The sequence below is a fragment of the Taudactylus pleione genome, unplaced genomic scaffold, assembly GCF_031769625.1.
Source record: "Taudactylus pleione unplaced genomic scaffold, aTauple2 ptg000040l, whole genome shotgun sequence".
NCBI classification, from domain to species: domain Eukaryota; kingdom Metazoa; phylum Chordata; class Amphibia; order Anura; family Myobatrachidae; genus Taudactylus; species Taudactylus pleione.
In genome coordinates, this window is record NW_028284442.1 from 23,299,124 (window position 1) to 23,326,184 (window position 27,061).

The window sequence follows — 27,061 nt, forward strand, 5'->3', positions numbered from 1 at the left end:
TGTGCCCAGTGTGTCTGATGTGCTGTCAGGGTGTGTATCCGGGATGGCTGATGTGCTACTAGTGTGTGTGCTTCTGCCCAGTGTGTCTGATGTGCTGTCTGTGTGTGTATCCAGGATGGCTGATGTGCTACTAGTGTGTGTGCTTCTGCCCAGTGTGTCTGATGTGCTGTGTGTGTTTCCGGGATGGCTGATGTGCTAATAGTGTGTGTGCTTGTGCCCAGTGTGTCTGATGTGCTGTGTGTGTTTCCGGGATGGCTGATGTGCAGTGTGTGTGCCTGTGCCCAGTGTGACTCTGATGTGCTGTCTGTGTGTGTTTCCGGGATGGCTGATGTGCTACTAGTGTGTGTGCTTGTGCCCAGTGTGTCTGATGTGCCGTGTGTGTTTCCGGGATGGCTGATGTGCTACTAGTGTGTGTGCTTGTGCCCAGTGTGTCTGATGTGCTGTCTGTGTGTGTATCCGGGATGGCTGATGTGCTACTAGTGTGTGTGCTTCTGCCCAGTGTGTCTGATGTGCTGTCTGTGTGTATCCAGGATGGCTGATGTGCTACTAGTGTGTGTGCTTGTGCCCAGTGTGTCTAATGTGCTGTGTGTGTATCCGGGATGGCTGATGTGCTACTAGTGTGTGTGCTTGTGCCCAGTGTGTCTGATGAGCTGTCTGTGTGTGTATCCGGGATGGCTGATGTGCTACTAGTGTGTGTGCCTGTGCCCAGTGTGACTCTGATATGCTGTCTGTGTGTTTCCGGGATGGCTGATGTGCTACTAGTGTGTGTGCTTGTGCCCAGTGTGTCTGATGTGCTGTCTGTGTGTGTATCCGGGATGGCTGATGTGCTACTAGTGTGTGTGCTTCTCCCCAGTGTGTCTGATGTGCTGTCTGTGTGTGTTTCCAGGATGGCTGATGTGCTACTAGTGTGTGTGCTTCTGCCCAGTGTGTCTGATGTGCTGTGTGTGTATCCGGGATGGCTGATGTGCTACTAGTGTGTGCATGTGCCCAGTGTGTCTGATGTGCTGTCTGTGTGTGTATCCATGATGGGTGATGTGCTACTAGTGTGTGTGCTTGTGCCCAGTGTGTTTGATGTGCTGTCTCTTTGTGTATCTGGGATGGCTGATGTGCTACTAGTGTGTGTGCTTGTGCCCAGTGTGTCTGATGTGCTGTCAGGGTGTGTATCCGGGATGGCTGATGTGCTACTAGTGTGTGTGCTTCTGGCCAGTGTGTCTGATGTGCTGTCTGTGTGTGTATCCAGGATGGCTGATGTGCTACTAGTGTGTGTGCTTCTGCCCAGTGTGTCTGATGTGCTGTGTGTGTATCCGGGATGGCTGATGTGCTACTAGTGTGTGCATGTGCCCAGTGTGTCTAATGTGCTGTGTGTGTATCCGGGATGGCTGATGTGCTACTAGTGTGTGTGCTTCTGCCCAGTGTGTCTGATGTGCCGTCTGTGTGTGTATCCAGGATGGCTGATGTGCTATTAGTGTGTGTGCTTCTGCCCAGTGTGTCTGATGTGCTGTCTGTGTGTGTATTCAGGATGGCTGATGTGCTACTAGTGTGTGTGCTTCTGCCCAGTCTGTCTGATGTGCTGTCTGTGTGTGTATCCAGGATGGCTGATGTGCTACTAGTGTGTGTGCTTGTGCCTAGTGTGTCTAACGTGCTGTGTGTGTATCCGGGATGGCTGATGTGCTACTAGTGTGTGTGCTTGTGCCCAGTGTGTCTGATGTGCTGTCTGTGTGTGTATCCGTGATTGCTGATGTGCTACTAGTGTGTGTGCCTGTGCCCAGTGTGACTCTGATGTGCTGTCTGTGTGTGTTTCCGGGATGGCTGATGTGCTACTAGTGTGTGTGCTTCTGCCCAGTGTGTCTGATGTGCTGTCTGTGAGTATATCCAGGATGGCTGATGTGCTACTAGTGTGTGTGCTTGTGCCCAGTGTGCCTGATGTGCTGTCAGGGTGTGTATCCGGGATGGCTGATGTGCTACTAGTGTGTGTGTGCATGTGCCCAGTGTGTCTGATGTGCTGTGTGTGTTTCCGGAATGGCTGATGTGCTAATAGTGTGTGTGCCTGTGCCCAGTGTGACTCTGATGTGCTGTCTGTGTGTGTTTCCGGGATGGCTGATGTGCTACTAGTGTGTGTGCTTGTGCCCAGTGTGTCTGATATGCCGTGTGTGTTTCCGGGATGGCTGATGTGCTACTAGTGTGTGTGCTTGTGCCCAGTGTGTCTGATGGGCTGTCTGTGTGTGTATCCGGGAAGCCCAGTGTGTCTGATGTGCTGTCTGTGTGTGTATCCGGGATGGCTGATGTGCTACTAGTGTGTGTGCTTCTGCCCAGTGTGTCTGATGTGCTGTCTGTGTGTGTATCCAGGATGGCTGATGTGCTACTAGTGTGTGTGCTTCTGCCCAGTGTGTCTGATGTGCTGTGTGTGTATCCGGGATGGCTGATGTGCTACTAGTGTGTGCATGTGCCCAGTGTGTCTGATGTGCTGTCTGTGTGTGTATCCATGATGGCTGATGTGCTACTAGTGTGTGTGCTTGTGCCCAGTGTGTTTGATGTGCTGTCTCTATGTGTATCTGGGATGGCTGATGTGCTACTAGTGTGTGTGCATGTGCCCAGTGTGTCTGATGTGCTGTCTGTGTGTGTATCCATGATGGCTGATGTGCTACTAGTGTGTGTGCTTCTGCCCAGTGTGTCTGATGTGCTGTCTGTGTGTGTATCCAGGATGGCTGATGTGCTACTAGTGTGTGTGCTTCTGCCCAGTGTGTCTGATGTGCTGTGTGTGTGTATCCGGGATGGCTGATGTGCTACTAGTGTGTGCATGTGCCCAGTGTGTCTAATGTGCTGTGTGTGTATCCGGGATGGCTATTGTGCTACTAGTGTGTATGCTTGTGCCCAGTGTGTCTAATGTGCTGTGTGTGTATCCGGGATGGCTGATGTGCTACTAGTGTGTGTGCTTGTGCCCAGTGTGTCTGATGTGCTGTCTGTGTGTGTATCCGGGATGGCTGATGTGCTACTAGTGTGTGTGCCTGTGCCCAGTGTGACTCTGATGTGCTGTCTGTGTGTGTTTCCGGGATGGCTGATGTGCTACTAGTGTGTGTGCTTCTGCCCAGTGTGTCTGATGTGCTGTCTGTGTGTGTATCCATGATGGCTGATGTGCTACTAGTGTGTGTGCTTGTGCCCAGTGTGTTTGATGTGCTGTCTCTGTGTGTATCCGGGATGGCTGATGTGCTACTAGTGTGTGTGCTTGTGCCCAGTGTGCCTGATGTGCTGTCAGGGTGTGTATCCGGGATGGCTGATGTGCTACTAGTGTGTGTGCATGTGCCCAGTGTGTCTGATGTGCTGTGTGTGTTTCCGGGATGGCTGATGTGCTAATAGTGTGTGTGCCTGTGCCCAGTGTGACTCTGATGTGCTGTCTGTGTGTGTTTCCGGGATGGCTGATGTGCTACTAGTGTGTGTGCTTGTGCCCAGTGTGTCTGATGTGCCGTGTGTGTTTCCGGGATGGCTGATGTGCTACTAGTGTGTGTGCTTGTGCCCAGTGTGTCTGATGTCCTGTCTGTGTGTGTATCCGGGATGGCTGATGTGCTACTAGTGTGTGTACTTGTGCCCAGTGTGTCTAATGTGCTGTGTGTGTATCCGGGATGGCTGATGTGCTACTAGTGTGTGTGCTTGTGCCCAGTGTGTCTGATGTGCTGTCTGTGTGTGTATCCATGATGGCTGATGTGCTACTAGTGTGTGTGCTTGTGCCCAGGGTGTCTGATGTGCTGTCAGGGTGTGTATCCGGGATGGCTGATGTGCTACTAGTGTGTGTGCTTGTGCCCAGTGTGTCTGATGTGCTGTCTGTGTGTGTATCCAGGATGGCTGATGTGCTACTAGTGTGTGTGCTTCTGCCCAGTGTGTCTGATGTGCTGTGTGTGTATCCGGGATGGCTGATGTGCTACTAGTGTGTGTGCTTGAGCCCAGTGTGTCTGATGTGCTGTCAGGGTGTGTATCCGGGATGGCTGATGTGCTACTAGTGTGTGTGCTTCTGCCCAGTGTGTCTGATGTGCTGTCTGTGTGTGTATCCAGGATGGCTGATGTGCTACTAGTGTGTGTGCTTCTGCCCAGTGTGTCTGATGTGCTGTGTGTGTTTCTGGGATGGCTGATGTGCTAATAGTGTGTGTGCTTGTGCCCAGTGTGTCTGATGTGCTGTGTGTGTTTCCAGGATGGCTGATGTGCAGTGTGTGTGCCTGTGCCCAGTGTGACTCTGATGTGCTGTCTGTGTGTGTTTCCGGGATGGCTGATGTGCTACTAGTGTGTGTGCTTGTGCCCAGTGTGTCTGATGTGCCGTGTGTGTATCCGGGATGGCTGATGTGCTACTAGTGTGTGCTTCTGCCCAGTGTGTCTGATGTGCTGTCTGTGTGTGTATCCAGGATGGCTGATGTGCTACTAGTGTGTGTGCTTCTGCCCAGTGTGTCTGATGTGCTGTCTGTGTGTGTATCCAGGATGGCTGATGTGCTACTAGTGTGTGTGCTTCTGCCCAGTGTGTCTGATGTGCTGTGTGTGTTTCTGGGATGGCTGATGTGCTACTAGTGTGTGTGCTTGTGCCCAGTGTGTCTGATGTGCTGTCTGTGTGTGTATCCGGGATGGCTGATATGCTACTAGTGTGTGTGCCTGTGCCCAGTGTGACTCTGATATGCTGTCTGTGTGTGTTTCCGGGATGGCTGATGTGCTACTAGTGTGTGTGCTTCTGCCCAGTGTGTCTGATGTGCTGTCTGTGAGTGTATCCAGGATGGCTGATGTGCTACTAGTGTGTGTGCTTGTGCCCAGTGTGTCTAATGTGCTGTGTGTGTATCCGGGATGGCTGATGTGTTACTAGTGTGTGTGCTTGTGCCCAGTGTGTCTGATGTGCTGTCTGTGTGTGTATCCGGGATGGCTGATGTGCTACTAGTGTGTGTGCTTCTGCCCAGTGTGTCTGATGTGCTGTCTGTGTGTGTATCCAGGATGGCTGATGTGCTACTAGTGTGTGTGCTTCTGCCCAGTGTGTCTGATGTGCTGTGTGTGTATCCGGGATGGCTGATGTACTACTAGTGTGTGCATGTGCCCAGTGTGTCTGATGTGCTGTCTGTGTGTGTATCCATGATGGCTGATGTGCTACTAGTGTGTGTGCTTGTGCCCAGTGTGTTTGATGTGCTGTCTCTTTGTGTATCTGGGATGGCTGATGTGCTACTTGTGTGTGTGCTTGTGCCCAGTGTGTCTGATGTGCTGTCAGGGTGTGTATCCGGGATGGCTGATCTGCTACTAGTGTGTGTGCTTCTGCCCAGTGTGTCTGATGTCCTGTCTGTGTGTGTATCCGGGATGGCTGATGTGCTACTAGTGTGTGTGCTTGTGCCCAGTGTGTCTAATGTGCTGTGTGTGTATCCGGGATGGCTGATGTGCTACTAGTGTGTGTGCTTGTGCCCAGTGTCTCTGATGTCCTGTCTGTGTGTGTATCCGGGATGGCTGATGTGCTACTAGTGTGTGTGCTTGTGCCCAGTGTGTCTAATGTGCTGTGTGTGTATCCGGGATGGCTGATGTGCTACTAGTGTGTGTGCTTGTGCCCAGTGTGTCTGATGTGCTGTCTGTGTGTGTATCCGGGATGGCTGATATGCTACTAGTGTGTGTGCCTGTGCCCAGTGTGACTCTGATATGCTGTCTGTGTGTGTTTCCGGGATGGCTGATGTGCTACTAGTGTGTGTGCTTCTGCCCAGTGTGTCTGATGTGCTGTGTGTGTATCCGGGATGGCTGATGTGCTACTAGTGTGTGCATGTGCCCAGTGTGTCGAATGTGCTGTGTGTGTATCCGGGATGGCTGACGTGCTACTAGTGTGTGTGCTTGTGCCCAGTGTGCCTGATGTGCTGTCAGGGTGTGTATCCGGGATGGCTGATGTGCTACTAGTGTGTGTGCATGTGCCCAGTGTGTCTGATGTGCTGTGTGTGTTTCCGGGATGGCTGATGTGCTAATAGTGTGTGTGCCTGTGCCCAGTGTGACTCTGATGTGCTGTCTGTGTGTGTTTCCGGGATGGCTGATGTGCTACTAGTGTGTGTGCTTGTGCCCAGTGTGTCTGATGTGCCGTGTGTGTTTCCGGGATGGCTGATGTGCTACTAGTGTGTGTGCTTGTGCCCAGTGTATCTGATGTCCTGTCTGTGTGTGTATCCGGGATGGCTGATGTGCTACTAGTGTGTGTACTTGTGCCCAGTGTGTCTAATGTGCTGTGTGTGTATCCGGGATGGCTGATGTGCTACTAGTGTGTGTGCTTCTGCCCAGTGTGTCTGATGTGCTGTGTGTGTATCCGGGATGGCTGATGTGCTACTAGTGTGTGTGCATGTGCCCAGTGTGTCTGATGTGCTGTCTGTGTGTGTATCCATGATGGCTGATGTGCTACTAGTGTGTGTGCTTGTGCCCAGGGTGTCTGATGTGCTGTCAGGGTGTGTATCCGGGATGGCTGATGTGCTACTAGTGTGTGTGCTTGTGCCCAGTGTGTCTGATGTGCTGTCTGTGTGTGTATCCAGGATGGCTGATGTGCTCCTAGTGTGTGTGCTTCTGCCCAGTGTGTTTGATGTGCTGTGAGTGTATCCGGGATGGCTGATGTGCTACTAGTGTGTGTGCTTGAGCCCAGTGTGTCTGATGTGCTGTCAGGGTGTGTATCCGGGATGGCTGATGTGCTACTAGTGTGTGTGCTTCTGCCCAGTGTGTCTGATGTGCTGTCTGTGTGTGTATCCAGGATGGCTGATGTGCTACTAGTGTGTGTGCTTCTGCCCAGTGTGTCTGATGTGCTGTGTGTGTTTCCGGGATGGCTGATGTGCTAATAGTGTGTGTGCTTGTGCCCAGTGTGTCTGATGTGCTGTGTGTGTTTCCGGGATGGCTGATGTGCAGTGTGTGTGCCTGTGCCCAGTGTGACTCTGATGTGCTGTCTGTGTGTGTTTCCGGGATGGCTGATGTGCTACTAGTGTGTGTGCTTGTGCCCAGTGTGTCTGATGTGCCGTGTGTGTTTCCGGGATGGCTGATGTGCTACTAGTGTGTGTGCTTGTGCCCAGTGTGTCTGATGTGCTGTCTGTGTGTGTATCCGGGATGGCTGATGTGCTACTAGTGTGTGTGCTTCTGCCCAGTGTGTCTGATGTGCTGTCTGTGTGTATCCAGGATGGCTGATGTGCTACTAGTGTGTGTGCTTGTGCCCAGTGTGTCTAATGTGCTGTGTGTGTATCCGGGATGGCTGATGTGCTACTAGTGTGTGTGCTTGTGCCCAGTGTGTCTGATGTGCTGTCTGTGTGTGTATCCGGGATGGCTGATATGCTACTAGTGTGTGTGCCTGTGCCCAGTGTGACTCTGATATGCTGTCTGTGTGTGTTTCCGGGATGGCTGATGTGCTACTAGTGTGTGTGCTTCTGCCCAGTGTGTCTGATGTGCTGTCTGTGAGTGTATCCAGGATGGCTGATGTGCTACTAGTGTGTGTGCTTGTGCCCAGTGTGTCTAATGTGCTGTGTGTGTATCCGGGATGGCTGATGTGCTACTAGTGTGTGTGCTTCTGCCCAGTGTGTCTGATGTGCTGTCTGTGAGTGTATCCAGGATGGCTGATGTGCTACTAGTGTGTGTGCTTGTGCCCAGTGTGTCTAATGTGCTGTGTGTGTATCCGGGATGGCTGATGTGCTACTAGTGTGTGTACTTGTGCCCAGTGTGTCTGATGTGCTGTCTGTGTGTGTATCCGGGATGGCTGATGTGCTACTAGTGTGTGTGCTTCTGCCCAGTGTGTCTGATGTGCTGTCTGTGTGTGTATCCAGGATGGCTGATGTGCTACTAGTGTGTGTGCTTCTGCCCAGTGTGTCTGATGTGCTGTGTGTGTATCCGGGATGGCTGATGTGCTACTAGTGTGTGCATGTGCCCAGTGTGTCTGATGTGCTGTCTGTGTGTGTATCCATGATGGCTGATGTGCTACTAGTGTGTGTGCTTGTGCCCAGTGTGTTTGATGTGCTGTCTCTTTGTGTATCTGGGATGGCTGATGTGCTACTAGTGTGTGTGCTTGTGCCCAGTGTGTCTGATGTGCTGTCAGTGTGTGTATCCGGGATGGCTGATGTGCTACTAGTGTGTGTGCTTCTGCCCAGTGTGTCTGATGTGCTGTCTGTGTGTGTATCCAGGATGGCTGATGTGCTACTAGTGTGTGTGCTTCTGCCCAGTGTGTCTGATGTGCTGTGTGTGTATCCGGGATGGCTGATGTGCTACTAGTGTGTGCATGTGCCCAGTGTGTCTAATGTGCTGTGTGTGTATCCGGGATGGCTGACGTGCTACTAGTGTGTGTGCTTGTGCCCAGTGTGTCTGATGTGCTGTCTGTGTGTGTTTCCGGGATGGCTGATGTGCTACTAGTGTGTGTGCTTCTGCCCAGTGTGTCTGATGTGCTGTCTGTGTGTGTATCCAGGATGGCTGATGTGCTATTAGTGTGTGTGCTTCTGCCCAGTGTGTCTGATGTGCTGTCTGTGTGTGTATTCAGGATGGCTGATGTGCTACTAGTGTGTGTGCTTCTGCCCAGTGTGTCTGATGTGCTGTCTGTGTGTGTATCCAGGATGGCTGATGTGCTACTAGTGTGTGTGCTTGTGCCGTGTGTGTCTAATGTGCTGTGTGTGTATCCGGGATGGCTGATGTGCTACTAGTGTGTGTGCTTGTGCCCAGTGTGTCTGATGTGCTGTCTGTGTGTGTATCCGGGATGGCTGATGTGCTACTAGTGTGTGTGCCTGTGCCCAGTGTGACTCTGATGTGCTGTCTGTGTGTGTTTCCGGGATGGCTGATGTGCTACTAGTGTGTGTGCTTGTGCCCAGTGTGTCTGATGTGCTGTCTGTGAGTGTATCCAGGATGGCTGATGTGCTACTAGTGTGTGTGCTTGTGCCCAGTGTGTCTAATGTGCTGTGTGTGTATCCGGGATGGCTGATGTGCTACTAGTGTGTGTGCTTGTGCCCAGTGTGTCTGATGTGCTGTCTGTGTGTGTATCCGGGAGGGCTGATGTGCTACTAGTGTGTGTGCTTCTGGCCAGTGTGTCTGATGTGCTGTCTGTGTGTGTATCCAGGATGGCTGATGTGCTACTAGTGTGTGTGCTTCTGCCCAGTGTGTCTGATGTGCTGTGTATGTATCCGGGATGGCTGATGTGCTACTAGTGTGTGCATGTGCCCAGTGTGTCTGATGTGCTGTCTGTGTGTGTATCCATGATGGCTGATGTGCTACTAGTGTGTGTGCTTGTGCCCAGTGTGTTTGATGTGCTGTCTCTTTGTGTATCTGGGATGGCTGATGTGCTACTAGTGTGTGTGCTTGTGCCCAGTGTGTCTGATGTGCTGTCAGGGTGTGTATCCGGGATGGCTGATGTGCTACTAGTGTGTGTGCTTCTGCCCACTGTGTCTGATGTGCTGTGTGTGTATCCGGGATGGCTGATGTGCTACTAGTGTGTGCATGTGCCCAGTGTGTCTAATGTGCTGTGTGTGTATCCGGGATGGCTGACGTGCTACTAGTGTGTGTGCTTGTGCCCAGTGTGTCTGATGTGCTGTCTGTGTGTGTATCCGGGATGGCTGACGTGCTACTAGTGTGTGTGCTTCTGCCCAGTGTGTCTGATGTGCTGTCTGTGTGTGTATCCAGGATGGCTGATGTGCTATTAGTGTGTGTGCTTCTGCCCAGTGTGTCTGATGTGCTGTCTCTGTGTGTATTCAGGATGGCTGATGTGCTACTAATGTGTGTGCTTCTGCCCAGTGTGTCTGATGTGCTGTCTGTGTGTGTATCCAGGATGGCTGATGTGCTACTAGTGTGTGTGCTTGTGCCCAGTGTGTCTAATGTGCTGTGTGTGTATCCGGGATGGCTGATGTGCTACTAGTGTGTGTGCTTGTGCCCAGTGTGTCTGATGTGCTGTCTGTGTGTGTATCCGGGATGGCTGATGTGCTACTAGTGTGTGTGCCTGTGCCCAGTGTGACTCTGATGTGCTGTCTGTGTGTGTTTCCGGGATGGCTGATGTGCTACTAGTGTGTGTGCTTCTGCCCAGTGTGTCTGATGTGCTGTCTGTGAGTGTATCCAGGATGGCTGATGTGCTACTAGTGTGTGTGCTTGTGCCCAGTGTGTCTAATGTGCTGTGTGTGTATCCGGGATGGCTGATGTGCTACTAGTGTGTGTGCTTGTGCCCAGTGTGTCTGATGTGCTGTCTGTGTGTGTATCCGGGATGGCTGATGTGCTACTAGTGTGTGTGCTTCTGCCCAGTGTGTCTGATGTGCTGTCTGTGTGTGTATCCAGGATGGCTGATGTGCTACTAGTGTGTGTGCTTCTGCCCTGTGTGTCTGATGTGCTGTGTGTGTATCCGGGATGTCTGATGTGCTACTAGTGTGTGCATGTGCCCAGTGTGTCTGATGTGCTGTCTGTGTGTGTATCCATGATGGCTGATGTGCTACTAGTGTGTGTGCTTGTGCCCAGTGTGTTTGATGTGCTGTCTCTGTGTGTATCTGGGATGGCTGATGTGCTACTAGTGTGTGTGCTTGTGCCCAGTGTGTCAGATGTGCTGTCAGGGTGTGTATCCGTGATGGCTGATGTGCTACTAGTGTGTGTGCTTCTGCCCAGTGTGTCTGATGTGCTGTCTGTGTGTGTATCCAGGATGGCTGATGTGTTACTAGTGTATGTGCTTCTGCCCAGTGTGTCTGATGTGCTGTGTGTGTATCCGGGATGGCTGATGTGCTACTAGTGTGTGCATGTGCCCAGTGTGTCTAATGTGCTGTGTGTGTATCCGGGATGGCTGATGTGCAACTAGTGTGTGTGCTTGTGCCCAGTGTGTCTGATGTGCTGTCTGTGTGTGTATCCGGGATGGCTGATGTGCTACTAGTGTGTGTGCTTGTGCCCAGTGTGTCTAATGTGCTGTGTGTTTCCGGGATGGCTGATGTGCTACTAGTGTGTGTTCTTGTGCCCAGTGTGTCTGATGTGCTGTCTGTGTGTGTATCCGGGATGGCTGATGTGCTACTAGTGTGTGTGCTTCTGCCCAGTGTGTCTGATGTGCTGTCTGTGTGTGTATCCAGGATGGCTGATGTGCTACTATTGTGTGTGCTTCTGCCCAGTGTGTCTGATGTGCTGTTTGTGTTTCCGGGATGGCTGATGTGCTACTAGTGTGTGTGCATGTGCCCAGTGTGTCTGATGTGCTGTCTCTGTGTGTATCCGGGATGGCTGATGTGCTACTAGTGTGTGTGCTTGTGCCCAGTGTGTTTGATGTGCTGTCTCTGTGTGTATCAGGGATGGCTGATGTGCTACTAGTGTGTGTGCCTGTGCCCAGTGTGACTCTGATGTGCTGTCTGTGTGTGTTTCCGGGATGGCTGATGTGCTACTAGTGTGTGTGCTTGTGCCCAGTGTGTCTGAAGTGCTGTCTGTGAGTGTATCCAGGATGGCTGATGTGCTACTAATGTGTGTGCTTGTGCCCAGTGTGTCTAATGTGCTGTGTGTGTATCCGGGATGGCTGATGTGCTACTAGTGTGTGTGCTTGTGCCCAGTGTGTCTGATGTGCTGTCTGTGTGTGTGTCCGGGATGGCTGATGTGCTACTAGTTTGTGTGCTTCTGCCCAGTGTGTCTGATGTGCTGTCTGTGTGTGTATCCAGGATGGCTGATGTGCTACTAGTGTGTGTGCTTCTGCCCAGTGTGTCTAATGTGCTGTGTGTGTATCCAGGATGGCTGATGTGCTACTAGTGTGTGTGCTTCTGCACAGTGTGTCTGATGTGCTGTGTGTGTATCCGGGATGTCTGATGTGCTACTAGTGTGTGCTTGTGCCCAGTGTGTCTGATGTGCTGTCTGTGTGTGTATCCATGATGGCTGATGTGCTACTAGTGTGTGTGCTTGTGCCCAGTGTGTTTGATGTGCTGTCTCTGTGTGTATCTGGGATGGCTGGTGTGCTACTAGTGTGTGTGCTTGTGCCCAGTGTGTCTGATGTGCTGTCAGGGTGTGTATCCGTGATGGCTGATGTGCTACTAGTGTGTGTGCTTCTGCCCAGTGTGTCTGATGTGCTGTCTGTGTGTTTATCCAGGATGGCTGATGTGTTACTAGTGTGTTTGCTTCTGCCCAGTGTGTCTGATGTGCTGTGTGTGTATCCGGGATGGCTGATGTGCTACTAGTGTGTGCATGTGCCCAGTGTGTCTAATGTGCTGTGTGTGTATCCGGGATGGCTGATGTGCTACTAGTGTGTGTGCTTGTGCCCAGTGTGTCTAATGTGCTGTGTGTGTATCCAGGATGGCTGATGTGCTACTAGTGTGTGTGCTTCTGCACAGTGTGTCTGATGTGCTGTTTGTGTATCCGGGATGGCTGATGTGCTACTAGTGTGTGCATGTGCCCAGTGTGTCTGATGTGCTGTCTGTGTGTGTATCCATGATGGCTGATGTGCTACTAGTGTGTGTGCTTGTGCCCAGTGTGTCTGATGTGCTGTCAGGGTGTGTATCCGGGATGGCTGATGTGCTACTAGTGTGTGTGCCTGTGCCCAGTGTGTCTGATGTGCTGTGTGTGTTTCCGGGATGGCTGATGTGCTAATAGTGTGTGTGCCTGTGCCCAGTGTGACTGTGATGTGCTGTCTGTGTGTGTTTCCGGGATGGCTGATGTGCTACTAGTGTGTGTGCTTGTGCCCAGTGTGTCTGATGTGCCGTGTGTGTTTCCGGGATGGCTGATGTGCTACTAGTGTGTGTGCTTGTGCCCAGTGTGTCTGATGTGCTCTCTGTGTGTGTATCCGGGATGGCTGATGTGCTACTAGTGTGTGTGCTTGTGCCCAGTGTGTCTAATGTGCTGTGTGTGTATCCGGGATGGCTGATGTGCTACACGTGTGTGTGGTTCTGCCCAGTGTGTCTGATGTGCTGTGTGTGTATCCGGGATGGCTGATGTGCTACTAGTGTGTGCATGTGCCCAGTGTGTCTGATGTGCTGTCTGTGTGTGTATCCATGATGGCTGATGTGCTACTAGTGTGTGTGCTTGTGCCCAGTGTGTTTGATGTGCTGTCTCTGTGTGTATCTGGGATGGCTGATGTGCTACTAGTGTGTGTGCTTGTGCCCAGTGTGTCTGATGTGCTGTCAGGGTGTGTATCCGGGATGGCTGATGTGCTACTAGTGTGTGTGCCTGTGCCCAGTGTGTCTGATGTGCTGTGTGTGTTTCCGGGATGGCTGATGTGCTAATAGTGTGTGTGCTTGTGCCCAGTGTGTCTGATGTGCTGTGTGTGTTTCCGGGATGGCTGATGTGCAGTGTGTGTGCCTGTGCCCTGTGTGACTCTGATGTGCTGTCTCTGTGTGTATCTGGGATGGCTGATGTGCTACTAGTGTGTGTGCTTGTGCCCAGTGTGTCTGATGTGCTGTCAGGGTGTGTATCCGGGATGGCTGATGTGCTACTAGTGTGTGTGCCTGTGCCCAGTGTGTCTGATGTGCTGTGTGTGTTTCCGGGATGGCTGATGTGCTAATAGTGTGTGTGCTTGTGCCCAGTGTGTCTGATGTGCTTTGTGTGTTTCCGGGATGGCTGATGTGCAGTGTGTGTGCCTGTGTCCAGTGTGACTCTGATGTGCTGTCTGTGTGTGTTTCCGGGATGGCTGATGTGCTACTAGTGTGTGTGCTTGTGCCCAGTGTGTCTGGTGTGCCGTGTGTGTTTCCGGGATGGCTGATGTGCTACTAGTGTGTGTGCTTGTGCCCAGTGTGTCTGATGTGCTGTCTGTGTGTGTATCCGGGATGGCTGATGTGCTACTAGTGTGTGTGCTTGTGCCCAGTGTGTCTAATGTGCTGTGTGTGTATCCGGGATGGCTGATGTGCTACTAGTGTGTGTGCTTGTGTCCAGTGTGACTCTGATGCGCTGTGTGTGTTTCCGGGATGGCTGATGTGCAGTGTGTGTGCCTGTGTCCAGTGTGACTCTGATGCGCTGTGTGTGTTTCCGGGATGGCTGATGTGCTACTAGTGTGTGTGCTTGTGCCCAGTGTGTCACCATCACCTCCCTCCCTGCGTCATCTCTCAGCACACCATCACCTCACCCTTGAATCGTCTCTCAGCACACCATGACCTCCCCCCCGCGCCGTCTCTCAGCCACACCATCGTCTTCCCCCTGCATCGTCTCTCAGCACACCATCATCTATCCCCTGCGTTGTCTCTCAGCCACACCATCGCCTCCCCCACTGTGTTGTCTCTCAGCCACATCATCGCCTCCCCCCGTGTCATCTCTAATCACACCATCACTGATACACAGGCACACTGACACACACACACGACATAGATACACACACACACTGACACAGATACATACTAACACAGACACACACACACACTACATAGATATACACACTGGCACAGATACACACACACTGACACAGTCACACATCTCTTTCACACAAATGCAGACAGCAAAATACATTGCTGGCATCAATTGTTTTGAAAAGTCACCCCCCCCCCCTGCAAAAAAAAACTAATACACACCTGGCTGCTCCGGAGCGGAGAGAGCATCTGGGAATGAAAGAATCACCCTGTCACCCGTCGTCAACTCTCAGGATAGAGAATGCGAAGAGTGCCTGGGAGGGGCTGCGCACTTCTGCTGCAGCTCCCCCTACAGTGTGCCACAGCCAACACCAGCAGGCACACTTGCCTGCTCGTTAGTCACATCAGTCTTCAGTCCGGGTACAATGGTGGCGGGGTCGGGCAGACGGAGCACGTACGATTCCCTGTCCGGTGGTGCCCCCCGCTGCTGTGCCTGCCACAGCGCCCAGGTCACGTCCCTCGCTCAACCCTGTCTAGTTATGCCACTTCCATGGGAGAGGGATCGTAAGATGACTCCATAGGTATAAAGTAGTTTACACCACCTGCAGTCCCCAGTAATAATGGGCATGATTCTGATGTGGGCAGTATTGCACAGCTGCAAGGAAGTGGCTGTGCAATACCGTGCAACTAACATGGAAATGCAGCAGGAGGTGCCTGTAGGAAACAGACGCCACCTGCATGTATCTGTGATCTGAGTTTTTGCATTCATAGACATAGCATCAGATCACCATTGCGATCGTCGCTGCCCGTGGCCAGTCTGTGTAAGCCGAATCTTACGCAGACTGGCTTCTGGAACTGGTCAGCCGGGTCCAGAAAGTCTGCGTCTGACGAGGCAGACCCCAGCCACGGCACGCCCACAAAACGGGGGTGACACTCGACACACTAGAATGGTACTAGTCTCTGCCTCCCAAACGCCGCAGCATGTCAGTCATACTGTGGCTAAGGAGGGACTGCAAGCGATCACGCAGCACCTGTTCTGCACATGCGCAGAGTGGGTCCTATGTATGCTCAGATCCCCAAACAACAGATATGTACGTAAACCATTGGGTTTGTGCACACATTTGAATAAGGCTCTTTAATGGGGACTGCTGTCTGCAGCGGTATTTAGCCTTTTGTAGGACATTTCTGTGATACATAAAATTATACAGAAACTGCAGTTTCTGCATAATTTTGTGAAAAAACAGCTTGATAAATAGGCCACATAGTCTGTAATTTAGCAAAAAAAAATAAAAAATTGGGGGGCGACTTTAATAACCAACAATCCTTCCTTCTGCCAGCCAAAGCCACTATTATTTTGTTCTAAGGAAATGTATTCAGTCTCCCTGTGAACGTCTCTGCATCCAGCTGTTTGTAGGAAATTATATAAATAGAGATCTGTGTCAGAGATATTTAAAGTAAAATCCCTGGGACCAGCTTTCAATAAGCTGAAATGTATCCTTAAATATCCATGATTTTGTTTGCATCTCATGGGAAACTGCCCAGTAGGACACATTCTGCTCATTCCAAACCGTCCTTCAAACTTGTTTTGTTTGCAGAAAATCTTGTTGTAATTAATAGCCAATTGCATCTTAAAATGTGGGAAATTACAAACCAAACCCAACTTATTCTGTAGAAAAGAGCTATTAAGGTACAAATTGAAAAAAAAAAAACATTTTGGCAGCAGGAAATACTGTTGCATTCAACACTTTTCGGGAAACATGATACAGTTGTTTTTTGTGTTTGCATTAATTACAATATTCTGCCAACATATTACTAAAATTAGAAATCAGTTAATTTTTTTTACCGTAATAGAGAGAACTCCATCTTTGTCTTTGTCAAATTTATCAAAGAATTTTTTATAATACATCTGTCGTCGCTTGACCACCCGGCAGTAGCTTCTGAGATATTCACGAACAGTTATATCTACAGGAGAGGTGCAATAAATGAAGCATGGGTTACCTGATTTGTCATGAAGCTCAAAGAAACATAATTCATAGAGTAGTAATAACTGTCAACTCTATCAAAGAGTATCTTCATGAGTGATTTGCCCAATCCATCCTCCATTACGGTATACATTCTTTCAAGTGTTATGAAAAAGTCCTTATGCATTGTATAACACTTGGCAGAGGTGCAGGGTTCCCTATTTCCTGTGCTATTATACAATGTACTGTATTGCGACCAATAATTTCCTTCAAATGGCATAATATGCAACCGACAGCAGATAATATGGTGAAGGACCTACAGTAGTAATGGCCAGTGCAGGAACCTGTTATTCAGATCTCATTTGTACCTCAGCATTCGTCTAATAATCATTACGTTGTTATTGCTAGACAACTGTTGCTGCAATGGTTCTGGGTGGGTATAAAAACATGAAAGTGTCTGTGCTGCCATGGCTAACAACTGCTGTAGAAAGTCCTGCAGTGATGTCACAATGACATCAATGACAGTCAGACGCAAACTCAATGTGGAAGGTCTATGGACCTCATTCAGAGTCGGTCGTGAGCGCCGATGCGCTCGTAACCGACTCGATGGTTTGGCCTGCGCACGCGCAGCGGCCGCCAGCCCCAGAGAAACTCTGCCGCTCCGGAGCTCGTTACCAAAGGGGTGGCTGTCGATGTTGATGGACAGCTGACCCCGTTTGGTAGGCGGGCCGTGGGGGGTGGCTTCCAAAACGGAGGTGTTCCTTTACGAACGCTTGCCGTTTTGTGGTCGGCCGCACTGACATCATAAGTGATGTTAGTGGGGAGCTTCCTGCTCCATCAGAGCAGAAAGCTCCCTGGGGCTTACGAGTGCCCAGACCTTACCCTAGAGTCTGGTCGTAAGCCCCGATGGTCGCGATGGTGATCACCATCGCGACCATCAACCTGGTCGGTCGTTAAGCTGTGGGTGGTAACAAGGAGGCGGCCGTTCAGGATGCAAGCGGCTGCCCTGAATCTGTGCGACCGCTTGCATCTAACGACCGCCTCTGACTGAGGTGCTATGTTCCGAGTGGATGCCATGTGTTCAATCCCTTTCATATGAGAGCTGCCTTGGGCACATTATTGCAACCAGAACCCAGTTCCAGGCACTGAGAAAAAGGGTCCACAGTTTTGACCCAACTCATGACCTATCAGGCTTCATTGAAGGCTGGCATGGTACCACATTGGAGCTAATTAAAACGTTGAGTATAATATACATCAGTTACACTATGGGGTATGCAGTGTTATAAGAAAAAAATATCTGTATAACATTGTTACAGTTGATGTCCTTTAATGTTGTTGCAGTTCACCTCCACATGTCTACTTCCCTGCAATTCCCTTACTGAGCAGTGTAAGGGCATCTACAAAGATAGCTTAGACAAAGTGATTTCTGAAGGCAGATTTTAGAGTGGAGAGCGTTGTTCGTTCTCCTGCACACAAGCTGGGCACCCAGAACACTCGGATCACCCCCAGATATGGGGAACAATTCAGAGCTCACTGCTTACGGATTCTTTGCATCCCAACAGCCGGGATTTCAACTACATCCCATTTATACTAGCTTTCACTTTGCTCCTACTAGTGGTGCTTTGGTGGGAACGTACATTTCTGGGCACTCTTTATATTTATAACATTATACTTTTAGTTTTTGCCTACCCTGACTCTGTCAGTGCAACAACAAAGAGAATCGGGATGTAGTTGAAATCCCGTATAAATATAGGGATGAGATACAGTTTCTGGAACCTTGGAGGTGGCTGGTACTTCATGTCCTTTTGCAGTGAGAAATAGGTGGTGCGCCCTTTGCAAATGCCCTGTTAATGTTCCCCTCTTTAAAATAAACCCATCCCGCTTCGTTCCTGCAATGCAGCCCTTCTGCTCCTTTTCGCCTATGTAAACTTTGCACCCCAACAACTTCAGCCACATTAGCCCCTAAATCCAAGAGAACAGTACACTGAGGTTTTACACTTCATGGTCAAGTACGAAAGTTCAACTAGGGACAACCGCAGCACATATTCTTATTTTTTGCATGAATGCACCAGTTTATATGGGAAACATGTAAAGCTGTATATTAAGATGGCAGCATTGGTGGGGTGCAAATAGGGTGCAAACATAGATTTTTTTTTTTAAATGACAGGGGAGGAAAAGGGGGAATGGGGCATTCTAAGCTAGCTGGCAATCACTCGCCTTGTATTATGTGCACACGCAAAAACAGGATATATTTTACAGCAGTGGTTCTCAACTACAACCCTCAAGTATCCCTGACAGGTCATCTTTTGAGTATGTCTGTATGTGGAAGCAGGGGAGATAATTACTGACCCAGCACAAAACAGATTAACTCACCTGTGCAAGATTAAAGTAATCCACAAAACATGACCTGTTGTTGGTACTGGGGACTGGCATTGAGAACCACTGTTTTACAAGGTAAAATATTTAACTGAGGTTTGAAAAGTGAAAAGGACACCATCTTAGACTACCCCAATATATATACCCTCTCCATCCCTTAAAGCTCATTCAAACAACTTGTTCCAACAAACTGATATGTTGATTTTGCATATAGGTGTCATTTGTGGTACAGGGGTGCCGCCAAGCCTGCACTCAGAAAGGCATGCTCCAAGTTTCCAGCTTTTTTAATGACCAGGTTCTGGATTTTCACAAATGTTTAAATTTTCAATGTAATTAAATTCTTGTAATGTAGTATGTTCAACTCACTCTCCAACAGTTTTACATCCATTGGAATTTCAAAGCGGCTGATTTGATTAGAAGCTCCCAACCTGACTCCTGGGTTAATCTGCCTCTATTTAGGGTGAGATGAGGTTTAAGTCACATAATTTGTTATCATTGACACCAACATTGTGATATTCAACCCAATTTATCTGTTTTGAGAATTGTGCTGTTAATAATTTGTAACATTTTCCAACACAAAATGCACAGTACATACTTATCTACAGCAGAAACAGGAGCACATTTTATTTATCTACAGCAGAAACAGGAGCACATTCTACTGATCTACAGCAAATACGGGAGCACATTCTATTTATCTACAGCAGAAACAGGAGCACATTCAACTTATCTACAGAAGAAACGGGCGCACATTCTACTTTATCTACAGCAGAAATAGGAGCACATTCTACTTCTCTACAGCAGAAATAGGAGCACATTCTACTTTATCTACAGCAGAAATAGGAGCACATTCTACTTCTCTACAGCAGAAATAGGAGCACATTCTACTTCTCTACAGCAGAAATAGGAGCACATTCTACTTCTCTACAGCAGATATGGGATTTTACTTATCAACAACAGATACAGGAGCACATTCTACTTATCTACAGCAGAAATAGGAGCACATTCTACTTTATCTACAGCAGAAATAGGAGCACATTCTACTTTATCTACAGCAGAAATAGGAGCACATTCTACTTTATCTACAGCAGAAATAGGAGCACATTCTACTTCTCTACAGCAGAAATAGGAGCACATTCTACTTCTCTACAGCAGAAATAGGAGCACATTCTACTTCTCTACAGCAGAAATAGGAGCACATTCTACTTCTCTACAGCAGAAATAGGAGCACATTCTACTTCTCTACAGCAGATATGGGATTTTACTTATCAACAACAGATACAGGAGCACATTCTACTTATCTACAGCAGAAACAGGAGCACATGTTACTTATCTACAGCAGAAACAGGAGAAAATTACACTTTTGATGTAGTCGGCATCCTGGGACACGTAATGCTGGTGGTCACAATCTCGGCGCCGGAAAATCCCTTCATCAGTCAGAATCCTGGGACCAGAATCCTGATGGCTGCGATCCCAACGGTACATATTAGGGTTAGGGTTAGGCATTAAGGGGTGGGAGTGTTATACTGTGAGAGTGGAGTTTTAGTGTCAGGCTGCGCAGGGGGTGACAGTTAGGGTTAGGCTGCAGGAGGGGAGGGTTAGGATTAGGCTTCAGGAAAGGTGGGTAGGGTTAGGGGAAGGATTAGGATACTTATCTGCATGCGTCGGGATTTCCACCATCATGATGCTGCCGGGATTCTGACCTCATACCATGCGCCGAGAATGCAAACCCAACCCATTATACCTATCTACAGCAGGAACAGGAGCACATTCTACTTATCTACAGCAGAAATGGGAGCACAATTATATTTATCTACAGCAGAAACGGGAGCACATTCTACTTATCTACAGTAGAAATGGGAGCATATTATACACTGCTCTGAAGATTGGCTAGTTTTTACAATTACATTTTGGTGGCTTTAGTCACTACCATCACAAAAAGTAATTTGGTTAGTACACAGTGCTGATTTGTATGAGCCTGGTTCATACAATGTATTTGGAGACAGTGATCATTCCTCCCAATTCACTAACAATACAATGATCTGATTTCTATCATATTCTACAACATTGCTACACATAACTCTCTGTACCAGTATTTTACTCACATCAGACTCATATACATGAAGTTCATTTATCCTCAATGACTCTGGATGTTTGGCATATTTCTGCATTAGGTCTCGTAAACTGGCCTAAGAATGAAGTAGGACCACAGGTTAGAGACAGGAAAATAGATGCTGTTAGTGCTCTACATTCCCTAGGTCTTTGGTATCTTACATTTCATCATTATATAGCTGACACACAAGGAAATCATTTTTTATAATGAGCTATAATCCCTACGACTAAGTGAAGTATACTTGCCTACTTTTGAAAAAGCATTCCAGGGAGATTGTGAAAGCAACACCTATGAGTGCGGTGGTAAAGTGGGCGTGTACTACTACATCTGGGAGGCGTGTCATAAAATTTACTAATAAAATATAATTTACATAAAATATAAATTGAAAACGCTGGCAAACAGTTTTATATATAAAGAAAAAAATATTTTATTTTATCTAGTTTCCTTATTAAACCAGCTTAATGACATGCACACATTCCTTCACATTCAAAAATTCTCAATATACAAAAACACTTTCCCAATAGGAATACTTATTAAACGCTCACATGTAATTCACTGATGAACTACTTAGAATGTACACCTCCAATGTTACTACTAAAATAAATATTTCCCACTAATATCTGTTATAGTAACCAGTTGCATTTAAAGCACACATAAAAAGATCACAGGTCTATAAACAACAGCAGATCTCATTTAGGAGAAACAGAAACAGTTGTAGCTTTTTCACTTTTTAGCAGATAATGTGTATCCACTTGAGGCTTTTATTATCCTCCCTTGATATTATCCTTTTCTGGAATATTGCATATGAGTTTTTAGTTCCAGCTAACACAATATGTTTCCTTTTATACTGCAATTTTGTATAGATTTGTGAAAAAGAATGTCTGTTCTGCAGTATCACTAAGTACACAGCAAACAGTTCTGTTTATGGCTGAATATACAGACACACTGACAATTGGATCCTTTTAAGGTGCAAGATAATGTCCAGTTATGATTATGGCTGGCTACACAAGCACAGTGGCAATAAAATCTCTTTTGCAAGATGTGAACGTATACTTTGTAAAAAATAGATTGCATCCACAGATATATTGTATCAGTGATATATGTATTCGCCTGATTCAGACCCGGTCGCAAACGCTGAGCGCTCGCAACCGGGTCGATGGTGGCCCAGAGCGCATGCGCACGATGGGCAAACCATCGCTCTGGGTCTCGCACCAAGGGGGAAAGCTGTCGATGTTGAGTGACAGCACACGCCCCCTTTGGTGGCTGCCCAAACAGAGGCATTCCCATGTGAATGCCTACCGTTTGGGGCCGGCCCCACTGACATCACAAGTGATGTCAGTGGAGAGATTCCGGCTCTTTTAGAGCCGAAATCTCTTTGGGGCTTGCGGCAACGAGACCCTACCACAAGGGTCTCGTCAAGTGATGTCAGTGGATGTCAGTCAAGTGATGTCAGTGGAGAGATTCCAGCTCTTTTAGAGCCAAAATCTCTCTGGGGCTTGCAGCAACAAGACCCTACCATAAGGGTCTCGTCGCAAGCCTGATGGTTAAGACCATCACGACCATCTTCCTGGCCACTCGCTATAGTTGTGGGTGGTCACCCACAGCTATGCGAGCGGTCAGGAGGCCGTTCTAAAAAAAAAAAAGACCGGACCTGATTCAGAGTTAGCGCTCTGTCAGAGGGTCCACCTCTGAATCAGGGCCTGAATGCTTTGCATCCATCAGGTGCACAGTATGTATCAATGATATATACATTCCTATGCAACAATTTAAAAAATATATATTTATGGTAAAAAATAATCCATCAATGCCATGAATAAAAAAAAAAATATATATTATTATCACTACATTTTTCCTCCGATTGTGATATTACACACAGTCACTTATCTGAGCATATGAGTATGCTACTGAGGAAGCCACTGATACTGAGGCAGAGAAACATGTTTTATTGCCTATTCGAACAAGCCAGCTGAAGACCACACGCTCCGGAGCTCCCCTTATCAGAATTCTCCCTCCGTTCCCCTGCTGACGGCATACGGATCTGCTCAGATAAGTGACTGTGTGTATTATCACAATTAACCTCTGGAGCAGAGTGCAAGAAAGGGAAGAAAAGGGCACCCACCTAATGAGGTGGAGGACAAGCCCCCTTCTTTTAAATATTGGAGGAAAAATATGGTATAATAATATATATATTTTTTTTTATTCATAGCCATAATCGATTATTTTTTACCATAAAATTGATGCATAGATGATAAGGGATACTTAGTGTATATTCCCTTTAATTCCTTATACTATTACTTGCTTTATAAATCCTAGTCCCCACTATATAAATCCTATCACCACATGAAATAATGTAAAACACCCACAGTTCTCTGTATAATATTAGTTTATCAAAGTAGGATTACACAGTACATACATAACCCTGTTACAATTAACTACAAAACAATATATTCAATTAGACACATAAAAACAATACAATATAATGATTGATACTTATATTCTTGGAGTTCACAGGCCTGGCTTAGATGTTGTTCAGGCAGTAGTCTCAGCACATGTTTGCTCAGCCTTCGTTCATCACATATAAGAGTCTGGCTGTAACTTGACCCAGGAAATGGGGGAAGCAATCTCTATTCTTTGATAAAGTGAGTGTGTGTGTGTGTACTGGTCTTCACTGGTTCTGCAGTTGGCAGAGCAGAGAAAGGCAGGGGGAGAGATAGAAGGGTGAAGTTTCAAGACAGGAGACATCTTTGGGGAATTTTCCTATAACAAGTCCCCCTGATGGCAATTGCCTGTTCTCAACAGATAAACTGACATATGTATATTATGTCACAATTTTAGTGTTTATATGAACATATGATCAAAGAAGGTGAATTATAACAATGTACTTTTTACAATTCAGAGTAAGAAGTAATGAAAGGGTTTAGAAGCAGCATTTCTCTCCTACGACATAGGTAGATTGTATTTATGCAAGGACAAAAAAAATCTTCCTATGTAAGCAACAGGCCCATTTCCTAATGTCCATCAACATTTCAAACTAAAAGTCTCTTATTTCTTTGATGTCATCTTCTTCGCCAAATGAGGTGACGGGCACTCCTGGGGTGTAGTCATCTTGGACATCTGTTTTTGATCACCTGTGTCCCAGTCCTTCCTATCTGTGTTCCATCCAATCATCTTAGGGTCCATGCAGTCATCTGCCAGAAATATCATTTGTCTACAGCTAGGTCTCATCAGCATCTAAATAAGAAATTAAGATATATCAGTACTTTTGAAAGTCTCCACCTTTCCTACCAAATCTGATGTCTTCTCTTCCATCCGATCTGCCTGCAGTCTTCAGATATCCTGTTATTGACTTGATTTCCCTATGTGGACGAAAAACAGATTCTCCGAGCATTAGCTGTCCCTCCCCACCAATTTATGATAATTTATAACTTTGTCTTCTCTATATTGCAGTTTCCAAAAATCACACATCATTAGCCTTGGCGAGTGTTACAGACTGAACTTTTCTCCACTAGGTGGCATTCAAGTTCTAACCGATCCCTAATCTGGGAAATCTTAAATTTTCATCCTTCAAATACCCATATAACACCCCCCCTTCTCCTGACAATAATCTGTGTATTAATTGTTGAGGAGAATCAGAGAAGTCTTAGGCTCTTTGATCCACTTTAGCCTGCTTTTCGATGTACGGCGAAAATAGAAAGAAATGTTAGTATACATCAAACTAGGTGTACCCAATCCAGGGCCGGTGCTTCCACTAGGCAAGCTTAGGCAGCTTCCTAGAGGCGCTGGCCACTAGAGGGTGCCCAGCCCTCCGATCACCCCCCCCATATTTGCCGGGTGACCCCTGAGATTGTGTTACCAGCGGGCACCTGGCTCCTTCTCTACCTCCCCCCGCGGCACCCGGCTCCTGACCAACCCCCCTTGCCCCCGGCGGCTGCGGAAGACGGAGCTCACTCCCGAGCTCCGTCTTCCGGGTCCCACAGTGCACTATGGGAGTGATGTCATGACATCACTCCCATAGTTCCGAGGAGCGGTAAGGTAAGTGTTGTTTTTTTTTAATTATGTGTGTGCACAGGGGGGAGCTTACTACTGGGGGCATTACAGGGGCCGCACTACTGGGGGCACTACAGGGGGCATTACAGGGGCCTTACTACAGGGGCCTTACTATTTCATGCAGAAGTTTTGCCTAGGGTGCATAGAAGTCCAGCACCGGCCCCGACCCAATCAATTAATCATCCTGTGCAATCTTTTTAAATATTAGACCATTTTTAAACAACCTGCTCTCATTGACCTGTAGGGGAGAAAAAAAACAAAAAAAATATGATTATACAGATTTCTTTCAAAAACTTATTTACAACAAAATAGTCAATAAAAAAAATTCCTTTTCAATAAGATGTGTGAACTATTGAGTGGAAACAGCACATGTGGTCTTCACATGATCAATATGCACCCAGAATACCTTGTGCCTCCTTCGAGATTCTTATTTTGTTGTTAATGGTCTTTGTGCTTTTAACATAGTATCACCCATGATTTCAAGAACTTGATATGGCCCTTCCCAGTTTGCATCCCAAGGACCTGCTTTACGAAAAACTTTAACATTACTAAATCACCTACAGAGGGCATAGGTGTCTGCCCCTGCAGATAGGGTTTATGCAGCCACATAGCTGCATAAGGCAAAAGTTCCTTAAGATTATCTTGCACCTGTTGCAGGAACATATCTCTTGCGACAGCATCTTTAATGGGATTTGACAATTGTGGTTCATTAGGAAAACAAAGTGGCATTTTGCGACCTGTCATGAGCTCAAACGGAGTGATCCCTGTCAGGGGCGTTCTAGAGAGGAGGGGGCCCGTGTGTAGTTTCCGACATGGGCTCCCTCCTGTCCACCCGGCGGCCGGCAGCGCACTGACCCCCGCACCGACGTGGAACTCCGGAGAGGTAAGTAATATTATGGGTGCAGGGTGTGCGGTGCAGGGTCCCCCTGGACCCAGGGGCCCATGTTCCCCGTATCGATTCCTACCTACCTATACACTCTAAAAATTGTCGCTGTTTAACGTTATGAGTCGCATAAGAAATAATTGCTTTCAGACTTTGATTGTGGTTCCAAAGCACCCACAGCTTATGCGAGTGTCCATGATGATGGTCGCGATGATCTTGACCATCGGGCTTGCGATGAGACCCTGCGGTAGGGTCTCGCTGCCGCAAGCCCTGGAGTGATTTTGGCTCTATCAGAGCCGAAATCACTCCCACTGACATCCCACGTTCCCATGGGAACGCCTCTGTCTGGCAGCCACGCCCCCGGCATGCCCACCACAGGGGGCGTGCTGTCAATCAACACCGACAGCATGCCCTCTTTGGTGCGAGACCTGGAGCGACAGCTTGGCTGTCGCGATCCGGGTCTCGCGCATGCGCACGACGGAGCTCTCTCCGTCGTGTGCATGCGCATTTGGGTACCATCAACCCGCTTGCGAGCATCCTGCGCTCGCGAGCGGGTCTGAATGAGACCCAGAGTCTTTTGCCTGTTCCTCTTCAAATGACACCAGGACTTTTCTACGTACTGCCACTTGGACTAAGGGCAAAGTTTCAGCATACGGATCCTGAAAGATCCCAGATACTGCTGCCATTTTTGCTGCTTCATCTGCTGCATTGTTACTCAAGATTAGGGGATCGCTCCCTTTTTGGCGTGCAGGCACTTTGATGATAGCTGCATTATCAGGATGGGTCTCTTAACCCATTCCCAAAGTTCCTTTAAAACTTAAACATGCGCCAGAGGTTTATTCTGGTTGTCCACGAATCCACGTTTTTGCCAAGTCTCAAGATGTAATGTGAGAGACTACACTACATATGAGCTGTCTATATATATTGTGTCTCCTGGGGGATGGAGGAAGAGTGCTTCCTTCACTGCCTCCAATTCAGCACGTTGGGCTGACAGGTGACCTGGCAACACCACTTTGGACCATCTAACCCAGGCTTGTCCAACCCGCGGCCCGCGGGCCGCATGCGGCCCAGGTCAGCTCGTAATGCGGCCCGCATACCTCTCAAGTGTCCCGGATTCAGCGGGACATTCACGATATGTCCCGCTGTTCCGGGATTGTTCACTGTAGTCCCGGTGCCCCCAGACCATGCCCCCATGCTCTCCTTCATTCACTGTGCCACCAGCGTAATCACCAGTGGCGGGCTGGGCCGGGGGGCAGGGTGCCATGTGCCCCCCGGGCCGCAGCGTCATGCGGGCCGCGGGCCGGTGCAGTCTGTGTCACTGTGACACAGACTGCACCGCGTGTGTAGCGCTGACCGGACGGAGTCCAGTCAGCGCTACACAGCACAAACACACAGCCGCCGGAGCCGGCAGCTTTGTGTTTGCTGTAATCAGCAGCCGCTGAGAGTCTGTCCGACTCTCAGCGGCTGCCGCTGCTCCCACTGCGGGAGCCAT

At 48.4% G+C, this 27,061-nt stretch overlaps 1 protein-coding gene across 1 annotated transcript in view; it reads right to left on the reverse strand.

Moving 5' to 3' along the window:
• The window catches only part of LOC148538431 (uncharacterized), a 94,518-nt gene that overhangs the window by 43,353 nt on the left and 24,104 nt on the right, over window positions 1-27,061 (reverse strand). Inside the window, exons 4-6 of the mRNA XM_088453842.1 lie at window positions 20,632-20,715; window positions 18,896-18,980; window positions 16,036-16,154 (exon numbers count right to left, since the gene is read on the reverse strand). Of these exons, the coding sequence (XP_088309968.1) occupies window positions 16,036-16,154; window positions 18,896-18,980; window positions 20,632-20,715 (288 nt within the window). The remainder of the gene's footprint in view (window positions 1-16,035; window positions 16,155-18,895; window positions 18,981-20,631; window positions 20,716-27,061) is intronic.